The sequence below is a fragment of the Somniosus microcephalus genome, chromosome 23, assembly GCF_052327205.1.
Source record: "Somniosus microcephalus isolate GS21.2 chromosome 23, FLI_Smic_1.0, whole genome shotgun sequence".
Classification (NCBI taxonomy): Eukaryota; Metazoa; Chordata; class Chondrichthyes; order Squaliformes; family Somniosidae; genus Somniosus; species Somniosus microcephalus.
Genome location: NC_141009.1, coordinates 27,087,907 through 27,103,346, shown reverse-complemented (window position 1 = coordinate 27,103,346; position 15,440 = coordinate 27,087,907). Strand labels below are relative to the sequence as shown.

General features: G+C 40.8%; 1 protein-coding gene across 3 annotated transcripts in view; it reads right to left on the bottom strand.

Annotated features, from left to right (window-relative positions):
- Positions 1–15,440, bottom strand: part of LOC147101758 (nuclear receptor subfamily 6 group A member 1) — a 395,609-nt gene that overhangs the window by 289,466 nt on the left and 90,703 nt on the right. For all 3 annotated transcript variants that reach the window (XM_085965661.1, XM_085965660.1, XM_085965659.1), the window contains exon 3: positions 1,703–1,759. In XM_085965661.1, the coding sequence (XP_085821787.1) occupies positions 1,703–1,759 (57 nt within the window). The remainder of the gene's footprint in view (positions 1–1,702; positions 1,760–15,440) is intronic.

Genomic DNA, 15,440 nt, shown 5'->3' with positions numbered 1-15,440 from the left:
AATTTTAAATTGGAGGTGTTGGGGCACCTGCAGCCGATGTAGGTTAGGACAGGAGTGATGGGTGACTACCTGGTGCAAGATAGGATACTGGCTGCAGAGTTTTGAATGAGCTGAAGTCTACAGAACATGGCAAATAAGAGCATTGGAGTAATCAAGCCTGCAGATGACAAAGGCATGGATAATGATTTCAGTAACACATAGGCGGAGGCAGGTGTAGAGGAAGCAATGTTACGGAGATGCAAGTAGGTAGACATTGGGATGATGGGGATATGGGTCGGAAGCGCAGTCAAATAGGATGCCAAGATTACAAAATCTGGTTCAACCCAAGACAGTTGCCAAGTAGGAGGGATGGAATCGATGACGAGGGTATGTAGTATGTGGAGGGGGGCCGAAGATGATGGCTTAGGTCTTAACATACAAGTGGAGAAAACTGCAGCTCATCAGAGACTGAATGTCTGACAACACAGGGACAGTGGAGGCATTGAGACAAGTGGTTGAGGTAGAGCTGGGTGGTGTTAGCATACATGTGGGAGCGATCCCATATCTTCAGATGATGTCACCAAGAGGCAGCATGTTGATGAGGTAGAGGAGGAGGCCAAGGATAGATCCTTGGGGGGCAATTAGAGGTAACGGTGAAGAGGTGAGAAGAGAATCCATTATTGCAGATGGCCTGGTTACAATTGGATAGGCAAGAGTGGAACCAAGCAAGAATATTCCTACTGAGCTGAACAATGGAGGAGAGGCATTGGAGCAGGATGGCGTGGTCGACCATGTCAAAGACTGCAGTGAGGTTGAGAAGAACAAAGAGGCATAGTGCACCCATGGTCAAAGTCACAGAGAATGTCATTTGTGACTTGGATTAGGGCCGTTTCACTGCTGTGACAGGGTGGAAACCTGAATGGACATTCAAACATGGAGTTGCAGGGAAGATAGGCATGGATTTGCGAGGACTTGAGAGAATGAGGCGGTCGGAGATGGGGCAGTTGGTGTTTTTTATTGAGATGAAGGGTGAGGACGGTGGTTTTGAAAAGGAGCGGTACAGTACCCAAGGAGAGGAAACTGTTTACAATGTCAGCTACCATGGGGGCCAGAGAGGGAAATTGGTTGATCAGCAGTTTCTTGGGAATAGGGTTGTGCGCAAGAGGTGAATCTCATGGAGAAGATGAGCTCAGATAGGCATGAGGGGAGATAGGAGAGAAACTAGAGAAAGACGCAGGTGCAGGTCTAGGACAGTGGGTTTGGTTGGTGGGCAAGAGGAAGGAGGGATGCAGCAGATGCAGCTGAACAGATGATCTTGATCCTAGTGACAAACAAGTTCCTGCGCTTGTTGTTGGAGGCGAGAGTGGAAGAGGCAGAGGAGAGGGGGGATTAAAGATTTTCCAAGATAATCACATTTAGCATTTTGGGTTTACCCCACACTTACTGACAAAATTAAAATAAAGCTCACCTTTATATTTTACTATACAATGCTCTTACATGCTGGTAGCATGTTATGGTATTATGTCTACAGTCTCTACACCATATACTGTACAGTATTTCACAAGGAAGATTACTTTTCTAAGCAAATGTATTCTTACTAAGCATGAAGGCACTTATGGGCAGAGAGTAGAGTGGAAAGAACAAAAATACATGTTCCAAAAAATTATAATAGCAAAAGTGCCCTATCACTGCAGCTGCAATATTTTGCTAGACATTTACTCACTGTTTAGTGAGTTCATCTGAAGCACTGATGTGGACTCCAAATGCTGTACGTCTGTACCTGTGAAAGAATCAGATTGAAGAGGTCAAGTATAGCAGTATGTAACAAGAGACAGGTAATGTATGATGAGAAGACATTCTCCCAGATGGCAATTTGCCTCAGGTGGAGCTGAACATCCCAAAAGTAGTTAAATAGCCACTCTACTAAACAAGGTTGCATGTCTGGTCTTATCAGAGAAATGGAACAGCTTCAATGTTGTCAGCTGGAGCCAATGCTGCGACACTACACTTACACCATGCTTGTGCCTGCAACAATTTAGACTCATCAGATAACAATATCTAACCTACGTACTTTGTGTACTCCCAATGCGTAACCTTGCAACGGTGTCAACTGTGGTGTCATAGTTGCGTTAATAAAGTAGTATTGGTTAATGCAGCTGCGTCTGTTTTACCTTATTTATTCTTGGAATGTACTTGGAATCCCTAGTTACCCTGAAGGCACTGAGATTCAATCACAGTGTGGAACTCGACTCAGAGGCCAGATCAGATTACATAGCATATACGGCACAGAAACAGGCCATTCGGCCCAACCAGTCCATGTCTACGTTTATGCTCCACTCGAGCCTCCTCCCATCTTTCCTCATCTAAATCTATCAGCATAACCCTCTATTCCCTTCTCCCTCACATACTTATCCAGCCTCCCCTTAAATGCATCTATACTATTCGTTTCAACCACTCCCTGTGGTAGAGAACTCCACATTCTCACCACTCTTTGGGTAAAGAAGTTTCTTCTGAATTCCCTATTGGATTTCTTGGTGACTATCTTAGTGATGGCCTCTAGTTATGTTCTTCTCCACAAGTGGAAACATTCTCTCTGTATCCACTATCAAAACCTTTCATAATTATAAAGATCTCTATTAGGTCACCACTCAGCCTTCTTTTTTCCCAAAAGAGAAGAGACCCAGCCTGTTCATCCTTTCCCAATATGTATACCCTCGCATTTCTGGTATCATCCTTGCAAATCTTCTCCGCACCCTCTCCAGTGCCGTTATATCCTTTTTATAATATGGCAACCAGAACTGCACACTGTACTCAAAGTGTAGTCTGACCAAGGTTCGATACAAGTTTAGCATAACTTCCCTACTTTTCAATTCTCTCTCTCTGGAAATAAATACTAGTGCTTGGTTTGCTTTTTTTTTTATGGCTTTGCTAACCTTAGTCGCAACTTTGTGATTTGCGTATTTGTACTCCGAGATCCCTTTGTTCCTCTACCCCACCTAGACTCGCACCCTCCAAGTGATAAGTGACCTCCCTATTCTTCCTACCAAAATGTAATACCTCACATTTATTTGTGTTGAACTTCATTTGCCAATTATTTGCCCATTCTGCAAGTTTATTAATGTCCTCCTGTAATTTGTTGCAGTCCTCCTCAGTATTGACTATCCCCCCCAATTTGGTATCATCCACAAATTTAGAAATTGTGCTTTTGATTCCAAAGTCTAAATCGTTAATATAAATTGTGAACAGTGGTCCCAGCACTGATCCTTGTGGAACACCACTCCCCACCTCCTGCCACTGTGAATAGCTACCCTTTACTCCCACTCTCTGCTTTCTGTCTTGAAGCCAGGTAGGTTTCCTTCCCTGAAGGATGTTAATGAACCAGTGGGTTATGAAGACAATCTAGTAGCTTTCGTGATTATTTTATTGATTTGATACTAGCCCACAAACGGCCAGATTTATTGAATTAAATTTCACAACTTGCTGCGAACTCATAACCTCTTGGGTTGCTAGTGCAGTACCATAACCTCTAGGCTACCACAGTCTTTAACTGCTAATTATCAGAGTCATCAATCATCTCAATCAGTAGTAGACTCCATCCCCACAGTGATTGGTTTGGTTTGTGCAACTGTCAATATACTTCGGATTCAGTAATATATGCCAGTTCAAAGGTGAGGTAAATTTTAGGAATCTCACAACCTTAGACATGAATGGTAAATCTTTAACCCAATTTTTTGATAGGTTTGTCTTAACAGGTCATTCCACTTCAAAAGTAACTAATTGTATATGAAGTATTTTGAAATGTTTTGAACTTAACAAAACATAAATGGAAGTTTTTCTTCAGTGACATCATGAAGCAGCCTTGAAACAAGGAGTTTAAAAAAAAATAAATACAAGGAGGCTGGAAGTATTTTGAACAAAAATTGCTCAGATGACATCCATTGTCCTTTAGTTCGATTTTTCAATATTTCATTTGAGTAACAAAATAGAACTAGTCCCCATTTCTCGAGGAACTCGGTATTAGGTGTGAAGCAGCCTGTTGACCCACAGATATCATGATATTCAGTATGAATGACATTCTATATGGGTAGCACAATTATTTCAATGTGATTTAACACTTTTCACTTCTATTTTTTACTAAAATGGAGTTAGAAAATGTTCTAGCATCAGATATGATTGACAGCTTTTCTGAGTTATTTGAGATTAGGAATTCACCATGTTGGATGTGGGTAGAAACTTATAATCCTAATACTTTGTGATGCACTGGTCTATGCTGCTTTCACATCCTCTTCTACCTTTTAATGATTTGAATTTTCAGAAGAAGTGATGTTAAAGAATTAAAAGTTACACTTTAAAAAAAATTACAAATTTAAATATAATGAACTTTTATGGTCATCAGATAAAAATTCCAGCATTAGGGGATAGAATTTTTTCCCAACTTTAATTCGATTGCTTGTATTAAGTACTTTCAGGTCTGTTAAAGCAGAACATGAGAGAGTGTAAAGCTCCCTCCACTCTGCTCAAACATTATGTTTAAACCTGAAACTCCGACCAGCATCTCCTAACACCAATAACAAAATCCTAACAACCACACCAGTCATCCTTAAGTTTTCTCTCCAAGTTCTAGGTTATTGTTTGCCTTTTAAAAAAAAGTGAAATTGAATTTATTTTATGTTACTAAAATTATATAGTTTGTTAGCCTTCATCCTGTTCTCTACAAGGGGAAAATCAAAACAAAAATCCATTTTCTCATTTCCTCAGTAATGAGCCTCCCTGTCCCATTCATCTAATCTCACCACATAAATGCCCCCGTGATAGCTCTTGGTGGCCTTTTAATTAAGGGCCTATGATTTGGCCAAAGCTGAAGGTCAACGTTAAAATGTTTCCCCTTCCCCACACCCACCCCACCCAACTCTTTGCTTGATCCCATCATTTCCTCACATTCTTACCACCGCAGTTTGTATCGACCACCATAGTTTGAAGCCTCCATGCATCGGAGCGATACTGAGGCAGAAAAATGTAAGTATGAAGAACCACTAATCAGTTAATGCTATATTTCCACCATAATGTGCATCAGCATTTATCCTCCTTCCACAGCAAGCCACATGCGGGTATAACCTGCCCCCCATTTCCCATTCAAGTTTGGCTATATTGATTATCAAAGGCTCCAGCCACTAATGGCTCTGTGGAGCCAGTTTTTGGAGTCTCCCAACTCTGTCACCATCTTGTAAAAATAAAAACCTTAAACCATATGTTTAACAACTAACTATGGACAATTTACTAGTAATTTTTTCAAAATTGTTGGCTTGGTAACCAATTAACTTTTTTTTTACAAAACTAATGTTAAAAGCACAAGCATTTAGAATTGCATAGATAATCAAGGGGAGCCAGCACAAATTTGTTAAAGGTAAGTTACGTTTCACAAATTTAAGAGTTTTTTTTGGAGAAGTGACCAAATGCCGAGATAAAAGGAATGTACTAGATGTAGTGTAAATGGATTTTCCAAAAAGCATCCGATGAGGTGTCTCACAAAAGGCTCATTAGAAAAATTCAGGCTTACAATAAAAGGAAATGTAGTATGTACATGAAACTGAAATGGCAGGGATACTGAATAGATCCTTTGTCTCAGTTTGCACTGATGAGGCTAACAAAGAGGAAATGACTACATTAGAAGAAGTAGGCTAGCCTTGGGTCACCTTAACGGGTGCTCGGGTTAAGCTTCTGTTTCTAGTTTTTAAAGTGTTATGAAAATACAAACCGAGACATTCTCCCTACCCACACCCAGCTCTGGGATGATCTTAATCTGCATTTGGGTGTGCTTCCAATGGGACAGATGGTGGCTGTCAAGTGGAAAAATAGGCCACATGGGAAATAACTAGCAGTGAAAATATGAAGCAACACAGCGGGAGCTGAATGGAGAAGTAGTCACCTAAGGAGTCATGGCAGTTTGGAAGCCAGGTATCATCCATGACGGCCTTCGAAACGATTTTGAAGTCAGGGGAAGTTAGCAGCAGGTTATAGATTCAGAAAGAGAGCCTCACCTTGGGGTGTACAGCTGTGCACAGTGGAGATGGATAACAATAGCTGGTCAGCAAGACCATCAAATACTGGGAACAAAGCACTGCTGAGGAGAAGGACGCTGGAATGGGTTGCACACCAGGAAATGGAGAGGTAAGGTCGAACAGAGACATCAGCATTGGAGGCCCGAACATTTTATGGATTAAAAGAGCAAGCGGGAAAACAGCAAAGTGCATTAAAAAATTACAAATAACATTATTAGAAGTTAATACTGAACTATACCAAGCTGGCTGGTGGAGGAGTATAAGAAACCAGGAATTGGTCTCCAGACCCTGATCATAGAGCCACCCAGTGCCCAGAGCATAGAACTGCAGGATGCTGTTACATTAATGGGAAAATCATATATATAAAAATATATACATAATATATTATATATAGATACATAAATAAAAATAAGTAAATAAATAAAAATAAGTAAATCATTAAAAAAAAATATATAAATATACACACACGCACACCTAGTGGCCAACATTGGCTCCCGGTCAAACAACACCTCTATTTTAAAATTCCCATCCCGGCTTTCAAATCTCTCAATGGCCTCGCCACTCCCGCTCTCTAATCTCCTCTATCCCACAAATCTCAGATATCTGCACTCCTCTAATTCTGGCCACTTGATAAACCCCAATTTTAAATCGCTCCACCACTGGCAGCTGTGCCTTCAGCTGCCAAGGCCCTAAGCTCTGGAATTCCCTCCTTAAACCTCGCCGCCTCTCTACCTTTCTTTCATCTTTTAAGATGCTCCTTAAAACCTACCTCTTTGACTAAGCTTTTAGTCATCTGCCCCAATATCTCATGTGGCTCAGCATCAAATTTTGTTTTATAACACTCCTATGAAGCACCGTGGGACGTTTTACCACATTAAAGGCGCTATACAAACACAAGTAGTTGTTGTTGTTGAATCAAAAAAATTAGAACTACCAAATAGCACTGTAGACATAACATAAAAACACAGTAAATAAGGTTCTTATGTATATTAAGTGATCACTTATGTTTCTCATGAACAAAAAAAAGTCCCTATCCTCTTGTAATCATTTCTCTGCTTCTTTATTCAGTTTCTAAATCTTTCAGTATCCTTCTCTCTGTCTTTGTCTTCAATTCTTTCTATCTCCTTGTATTTGTTTATATTTGTTTCTCATTGTGGTCTGTATATTTGTCTCTTCCTGCTCATTTATTCTGCAAGTCTCTACTTCCCACTGTTCCATACGTCTCCCAATGTTTCTGTATGGCTCCCATATGCTTTCATTTACTAATGTACTCCGCTTCTCTGAACCCTAGGATAGGCAACATTTGTTGAGTCAGAGGAGGGTGCCAGCAGCGGACAGGGTGAGGTTTATGGAAAAGTGCTTCAACACCTGGGGATAACAGAAGGTGGGGTTGTGCAGGGTTGGGGGGGGGGAAAGTACTGAAGTGGGGGGTGCTTAGAACCCTGATGTTCTGATCTGGTACCTTGGAGCACTCTTGTGGAGTGGTGGCTTCCAGGGTCTTTGGCAAGAAGAGAGTATTCACAGGATGGGATGCGAGGTCTTACGACATTGGGGGTGGGGGAGGGGTTAGTGCCAGCATGTACCGGAGGGGTGAGGGCTCTCCAAAGGGGATGGTGTCTGTAGAAGGGAGCATTAGGGGGATTGGGACCGGGAAATAACTGGGGTGGGCTGGAGTTACGTGGGGACTAGCATCACAGCAGGGGAAATGTGTCTGGGTGTACTGGCAGATAGTGGGGGGGGGGGGGGGGGGGGGGGAGAGAGGGTTTACATGCCTAGGGAGAGGAGCACCCAGGCCTTGAAATGTAGCACAGCCACCAGCTGGGAGCACTCTATTGGCACATGGAAGCATTGGAGATGTTGGCAGCAAGTGGGCCAGAGCACAGCTGGCCAAATTTCCTGCCCAGCAGCATAGCAGAGTTGTCAGTTCTGGAAGAGAAATAGCGTGAGATTTCCCCACCACCCGCCAAATTAATTGGAAGAGCTTACAAGAACATTTGTTATTTTAATTTTTACTCAGCTCAAATGAAGAGAATTGAGATGGCGAGCAGTCAGTGGAACTGCAACAGAGAACCATATAAAAGGTTTCAGGATTAGTGGAAGAGGCAAAGAGAAGTAGCAGATCATGTCAAAGCAAAACTGGTAGAACTGGTATAAACTGAGGCACCAGTGAGTCAAATGATACTGAGAAACAACAGAGATGGTAGAATGTACAAAACTCAGATGCTGACATTTCTGAATTTCTAGATGACTGTTTACATTAGCAAAACAGACATTCAAAAGAATCACTGGCAAATTTATTGATCTGATTTTAACATGTGCCAGTGAACTACTTGACACAATTTGCTTTTGAACAATATCCTTGCAGAAGTATTAAGCAAATATTTCAGAACCATTTCATTATTGTACACAGTTGGTCAAAACTTAGATAGTTCTCCTGTAGAGTTTACTTACAGTCTTATAAGGTTAAGATCCAACATTAGCCTCGTGTCAACACTGCTTCACGGTAGCGCTCTCACCTCTGAATCAGAAGGTTGTGGGTTCAAACTCCACTCAGGATTCAAGCACATAATCCAGAACACGTCAGTGCAGTCTACTGAAGGAGTGAGCAATGTTGCAGGTTTTGGGTGGATAAACTAAGACCCCTTCTGCCTTTTCAGATGGAAGTAAAAGATCCATGGCACTATTTTAAGAAAAGCAGGGAACTCTCTGTATCCTAGTCAACATTGCTCCCTCAATTAACACCCTCAAAAACAGATCAACTGGTTATTCATTTCATTTGTTGTTTGCGGTACTTTGCTGTATGCAAATTAGCTGCTGCATTTGCCGATATAATAATTGTGACTGCACTTCAAAAGCAATTCGTTAGCTGTGAAGTACTTTGGGCTGTTCTGAGCATGTGATAAGGCACTATATAAAATTAAGTTCTTTTCTATTGCTCTATTAAACCAGCTTACAAAACAATCACCCTGAACAACATTATTAATTAATTGTGCATGGGTAAATTGCTAAAGGAAAAAATATAGAATCAAAAGGCTAATATTTTAATATATTTTGTTAAAATGAATGCTGTCAAGCTGTAACCAAATGAGTTGCAGAAGAAATACAACATTTTTAATATCATTTAAAGAACTCAATAATTATACCTTAATTATGCAAACATCAACACTTCAATTATCCTTGTAACTTCTAACATCAAGACAATTTTTGCACAACACTTTGTAATAAATAACACACTGATTTATCACAATCTATCATACATGGCTTCATTGCTCCTTCGTTAATAGGAAAAACACATGAAACACCCTCTCTAATACATCCATGCTGTAATGTTAGGTACAGTTTTGAAAAACACTATGCAAAAAAATCTTTTTTACTATGAAATATGGAAATCTGATGTCATATAAGCTGTATTCTAAAGAACAGTTTCAAGGTTTCTAGAGTACGAGTTCACACTATACCCTTTACCTGTTCAAAAACTCATTATACCTAATGATGAGTCCACTTCCTGGCCTGACTGAAGTACTAAATATGGGATCAGCAGATGGTCACTCACACAATACATGCTGCTACATGCTCAGCAGCTGTCCAGCGAGAGGACCAGATGGTTATAGACAGGCCGGAGTTGATACTGGACAGGATCATTAAGCTGGTCATCTCAAGGACCTAATCACATCAAACTACAACTGTTAACATCTGGAACAGTTGTCAGTGCAACTTTTTGAAATGGAAATGTCTATAATAAATAATTACAAACCCAGCCAATGCCATAATACTACGAGCTCTGAAAATACATCGCGGGCCCCTTTGCCAGAAATTGATCTGATGAATTAATTGTCTCTACTCAAAATGTTAACCTATCTTTTATCTTTTCTAACAGATTTGCTGTTGTATCTCCAGCACTCTTTTTATATCCAATTTTCAACATTTGCAGTTTTATTTAATCTACGTATTATATGTTTAAAAAGTTAGTTGCTTTTGAAATCTAAAATAGTGAATTGTGGAATTTCAGAATTCTGAACCATTTGGATTAATTTCTGAGTAGATTATCCCATTTTTAAATCACAACATAGACTTATTTATTTCAAATCCATGAGCAGCTATTATGAATTATTATCTGTAATTTTCTTTCACGTTTCCAATTGCGATACAAGGGCTGATTAAGCGATGGTGCAATCATAAATTGATTTTTATGGATGGAAAATCATAGGCTGCCCGTCCTTGATTTCCTATAATCTGCTCCCATGCAAATGTGGATTCCCACTGAGAATGCAGGATGGCAGAATCACCACTTTAAGTCTATCACACAGACATTACTCTGTGTGGGGGAGAGGGGGGGGAATGGAAGAGGGGAAATCCCTTCTAAATGTTGTCTTTTTTCCACTGTAGTTACAGAAATGTAAGCTATTGCAAGACTTGGGGCAAGAAGTTCATTATTGCAGTTTTTCACATTCTCCATGTGTATTTGCTCAATTACTTATTCCGCAATATAATTTAAATTATATTTACACAAAAAATCCAAAGTCACCAATGCATCCTAAAAAGCTTCGTTAGCATTACCTACTGCCAGTTAAATGATTATAAGAAATAGGAGCAGGAGCAGGCCATTCGGCCCCTTGAGCCTGCTCCGCCATTTAAGGAGATCATGGCTGATCCGATTTTGGCCTCAACTCCACTTTCCTGCTTGTCCCCCAAAACCCTCGACTCCCCTGTTGCTCAAAAATGACCCCGTGATTCCTGCTGGAAAGTGAGTGTATATGGGAGATAACGTGAATCCCGTATTTCTTGTAGCTTTTAAAGAGGCCCAATAGAAGGTAAAGGGAAGAAAAAGGTGGAACTGGCATTTATGCGGTCTCGCAAGAAAAACGTGCATTTCTGTAGCGCCTTTCACGACCTCAGGACGCCCCGAAGTGTTTTACAGCCACTGAAGTACTTTTTGAAGTACAGTCACTGTTGAAATGTAGGAAATACGGCAGCCAATTTGTGCACAGCAAGCTCCCACAAACGGCAAGGCGATAAATGGCCAGATCATCTGAAGAGATTCCTGTACTTTTAGCAGAGGGGAGATGGAAAGTTATCCGAGACTATTAGTGAAACTGTCAGAGACAGTTACAGTAGACTTGAGGGACAACAAATTTTTTGGCACATATCCTTCATGGTTTTGCATTAAAATAATTTAAAACTACATTTTAAAAGAATATCTGTCCATTAACTGCAGATTAATGCAAATTTAATGGCCCACAATTAAAATAATTTAGAACTGAGTGAATTGTTGCTTTCCCACCAGACCAACAGAGATCCAAAAAGCTAAGTCTTTGTACGAGAACAGGGACAAACTAAAGTTATAGGACATATGAAGAAAGCCACCAACCCCACCATTGGAAACAATCCCCAGCAACTCCTTCTCCACCCACCCACTCACTTCTTTTCTGAATAAGTAAAAAAAGAGAAACACATAGGCAAGCAGAAGAGAAAAGAGATGCATGGCAGCAGGATGAGAGACACAAAGATAAAAGCCACTCAAACACAACAGAGAAAGTTAATAGAAACTGCATCCTCCCATTTATTGTAAGCCATACTATGCGAGTTCTAATAGTACAAACCTATTACTTTAGTTTCATTATAAAAATGGTGCAAATTCCTGACCATCACACTTCAGATGTTGCACTTCACATGGGTAAATTTCTTGCAGCTATTTACTAAATTTTGTGTTTGTAAAATAACAAATCAGAGCCCCATATTTATAACTGGTGAATAAAATCTACTGAATTTTTAACAAACAGAAAAAGATCAAATCACTTAAATAAAATTCAAAAACCTTTCACAAATCAGTAACTAAGAGCAGTGACGAAAATCATTGTTTAAAAAAAGCACAGAAACTGAACTAAATTGCTTAAAAAATGTTTAAAACTTTTCAGATATCGTTTTACTTCAGTACTAGAAATTTCTAATGTCAAAACTAAGGTTTTTGACTAAAATAGTAATAACTAAAATAGTACATATTTCACAATAAAATGATTAAACTGACCTAGTCTTTTATCTCAGAGTATCTTCACAAATGTTTTTATTCAGAGGCTTCACCCTTGTTCAAAGCCCTAGAGTTCGAGTTGCAACTCTTCCCAGAGCTATCAGTTTCAGCTGAAGAGAGCCAATAACTACCCCGTGCCTGCAATTCCCAGGATGCCTCCGACTAAGCATGTACAGTATAGACAATCTCCCAACTCCCAAAGCGTGTCTTTCCTCAATTTTTAATAGCGTTTGAGTTATTTTTCCAATTGATTTAAAAACAAACTGGAGCATGAACTTTAAAACCTTTAAGATAATGTTCCACAGAAAAACTATTTTTAAGTGCTTATTTTAACTTCAAATAACGACATGAGACAGATAAAGAGATAGAAGGTAATGATTACAGCATCTGTACTTTACCTTTTGCTTGTACTGAAAAATCAAAAACAATGATTGTTTACATGAAGATTTCTTTCAGATCCAGCAGACCAAACAGCAAGTGTGGAAGTTTTCCTACATTTGCAGAAGTGCCAGGGTAAGTGGTTTCTCCTTTGTTCCCTCAATCATACAGAATGAGAAGGGGATGCCTCCTTTTCTCAGCATTTTTGCATGCAATGGGAGGTGCAAGACATATTTACAGTGGGAACTTTAGTGGGGGCAAGTTCAGTTCCAACTGAGTTCTGTAACTGAAAAACCATGCTACATTATTTGCAAAATGCTGACCCCAGGAAGGAGTTGTTTGGGGTGCTGAACGTGTTCCTAAAATGTTCTGCTTGCAAGACAAGGCCTATGGGAGAGGACTAGGATAGGCAGGCGCCAGCAATCCAAAAACCTTCTCAATGCATGAGGGGGATCACCCTCACCTTCATTCCATGTGAGTGGGTTGAAGGCACTAGGATACAGAGCTTGGAGTTGTGGTGCCACCAACCAACAATTTTCTGATTCTCCTGTCATTCTCCTCCACTGGAACAATAGTTATTGAAATTCTGTTTAACAATGAAACACTTATGTTCTTTCCTGATTTGAAGGTTAACATCTTGAGGTTGCATTGTAACATACCGTCCTTTTCCCATTTGTAGATCTCAAGAGGAAGTCATAGGTCTGAAGTGGCACCATGGTCTCATACACGACACAGCAGCTTTGAATACTGCACCAACCCAGCTAGCAGCACCCTCCGGAGGCAGCCAATTAGTGTGTTTGAAGAAGGGGCATTGAGTGATGCACTATTCCAGAGCGAGGAGAACAAGTGATGGAGACAGGAGAGGCTGGAAAAAATATTTGGTGAAGCTGCAAGCCCATTCTATGTCTCTACAGTTTGGCTAAAGAGCTAGTAACCTCTTGTGCCAGCCTGCAGATGCCCACTGATGCAAGAAAGGTACACAGATTGGGTGATTGCTTTGTGGAACACCTACGTTCATTCCGCAAGCCTGGCCCTGAGCTTCCAGTCACCTGTCACTAATTCTACACTCCACTCCCACCTCCCTGTACTCAGCCTCCTTCACTGTTCCAATGAAGCTCAACGTAAGCTTGCGGAACATCACTTCATCTTTCGATTAGGCATTTTACAGCCTTCCAGATCAACATTGAGTTCAACTATTTCAGATCATAACCTCTGCCCCCATTTTTTCGGACAGCAGGTGCTGATTCTGCTATCCCAATACAACCCTCTTCCAGACCCAGGATTTGCTTCTTTACTTCTCACATTACCATTCCCTTTTGCCTCGCACCATCAGCCCTTCTGTCATTCCGTCTCTCCTGCCTACCACCCGATCACAGACCTTCCCTTTTGTTCTTTCCTCTCCTCCCCTGCCTCTGTACTTGCTTAAAATCTGTTACATCTCTTAACATTTTTAAGTTCTGATGAAAGGTCATCGACCTGAAACGTTAATTTTTTCTCTCTCCACAGATACTGCCTGACCTGCTGATTATTTCCAGTATTTTCTGTTTTTATTTCAGGTTTCCAGCATCGGCAGGATTTTGCTTTTGTAAGGTACAGTACTGTAGCGTAGTGGCTATGGTACTGATCTTGCAACTCAGAGGTCATGAGTTTGAATATCCCAACATAGCAAGTTGTGAAACTGAACTAAATAAATCTGACAATGGGTCACAGACCTGAAACGTTAACTCTGTTTCTCTCTCCGTGGATGCTGTCTGGCCTGCTGGAGTGTTTGCAGCATTTTCTGTTGTTTTTTCAGATTTCCAGCATCCGCGGTATTTTACTATTGTAAATAAATCTGGTAATTTGTGGGATAAGACCAGGAAAAAAATGACCATGAAAGCCGTCCGAATGTCGTAAATATCCAACTGGTTCACCAATGTCCTTCAGGAAAGGAATCTGCCACCCCTACCTCATCTGGCCTACATGTGACTACAGACACTTAATGCATTCAGGACAACTAGGATGGACAATAAATGCTACTTTGTCAGCATTGCCCAATATTAGGAATAAATAAGAAATTCAGAACACAAGATATTAGCATCATCTTTACTGTCAATTATGAGTAAATTAAGCAGCTGTCAGAGAATGTACAATGGAACATTGTTGCAGTGCTCTGAGATAGATTGGCACACATGTAGACTACCATGGAGCGACTGGTATCTTTACAGCCATCTGCAAGGGAGCCCCGAAGCAGTGAAGAACCAAGCACGTAGAATACAGCGTGCCCAAAGCTGGACAGGTGCTGTTTAACACTGTGTGCCATACATATCTCCAGCTCATTTGGGGCTTCTGCAGCCAAAGGTACATGGCAACGACTATCCCGGTAGGCTCACTGCACCTTACCTCCAACCGACCACCAGTTATTCCTGCCACTTCGGCACAGTACAAAATTATGAAGTAGATCAAGCACCTTACAGTCACCAAGGGCAAGCGCAGATACAGGAATTAAAGCACTTGAATATTCATAAATAAATAACTGTTTGCATGCTGCACAAGTTTGTCATTACAAAAAATAAGAGAATGCAGCTGGATGAAAAGCAGAGTACATCAGCTGCAGGTTCATACAAAGGTGTAGATTTTATTATTGGGCAGCCAACCAACAGAGTTCACCAGCCCAATAATGTCAGTCAACCTTTGAAGGCCAGGCATCATTAACATATATGCAGTGGCCTGCATCCCAATACAGCTGATTGGCTCCGGGCCAGCACAATATCCAGCCCAGAAGCTGATCCAGCTGGGTAGAGTACGTCTGGGTAGCAGCTGCCCACTTCTGCTCTTCTAGGCCACAAAAATAATTATAGCCGTACCTTTTTGGGCCTCTTCTGCTGTAGCACCAGGTTTTACTGAACATAACATCCACAGCCTAGTAGGCAGTTAAAATGGCATTAGGGTACCAGGTACGTCATAGGACCCCGATTTCCTTAGGTTAAGGAGGCTCTTGCCTAATTCAGGCAGGCACA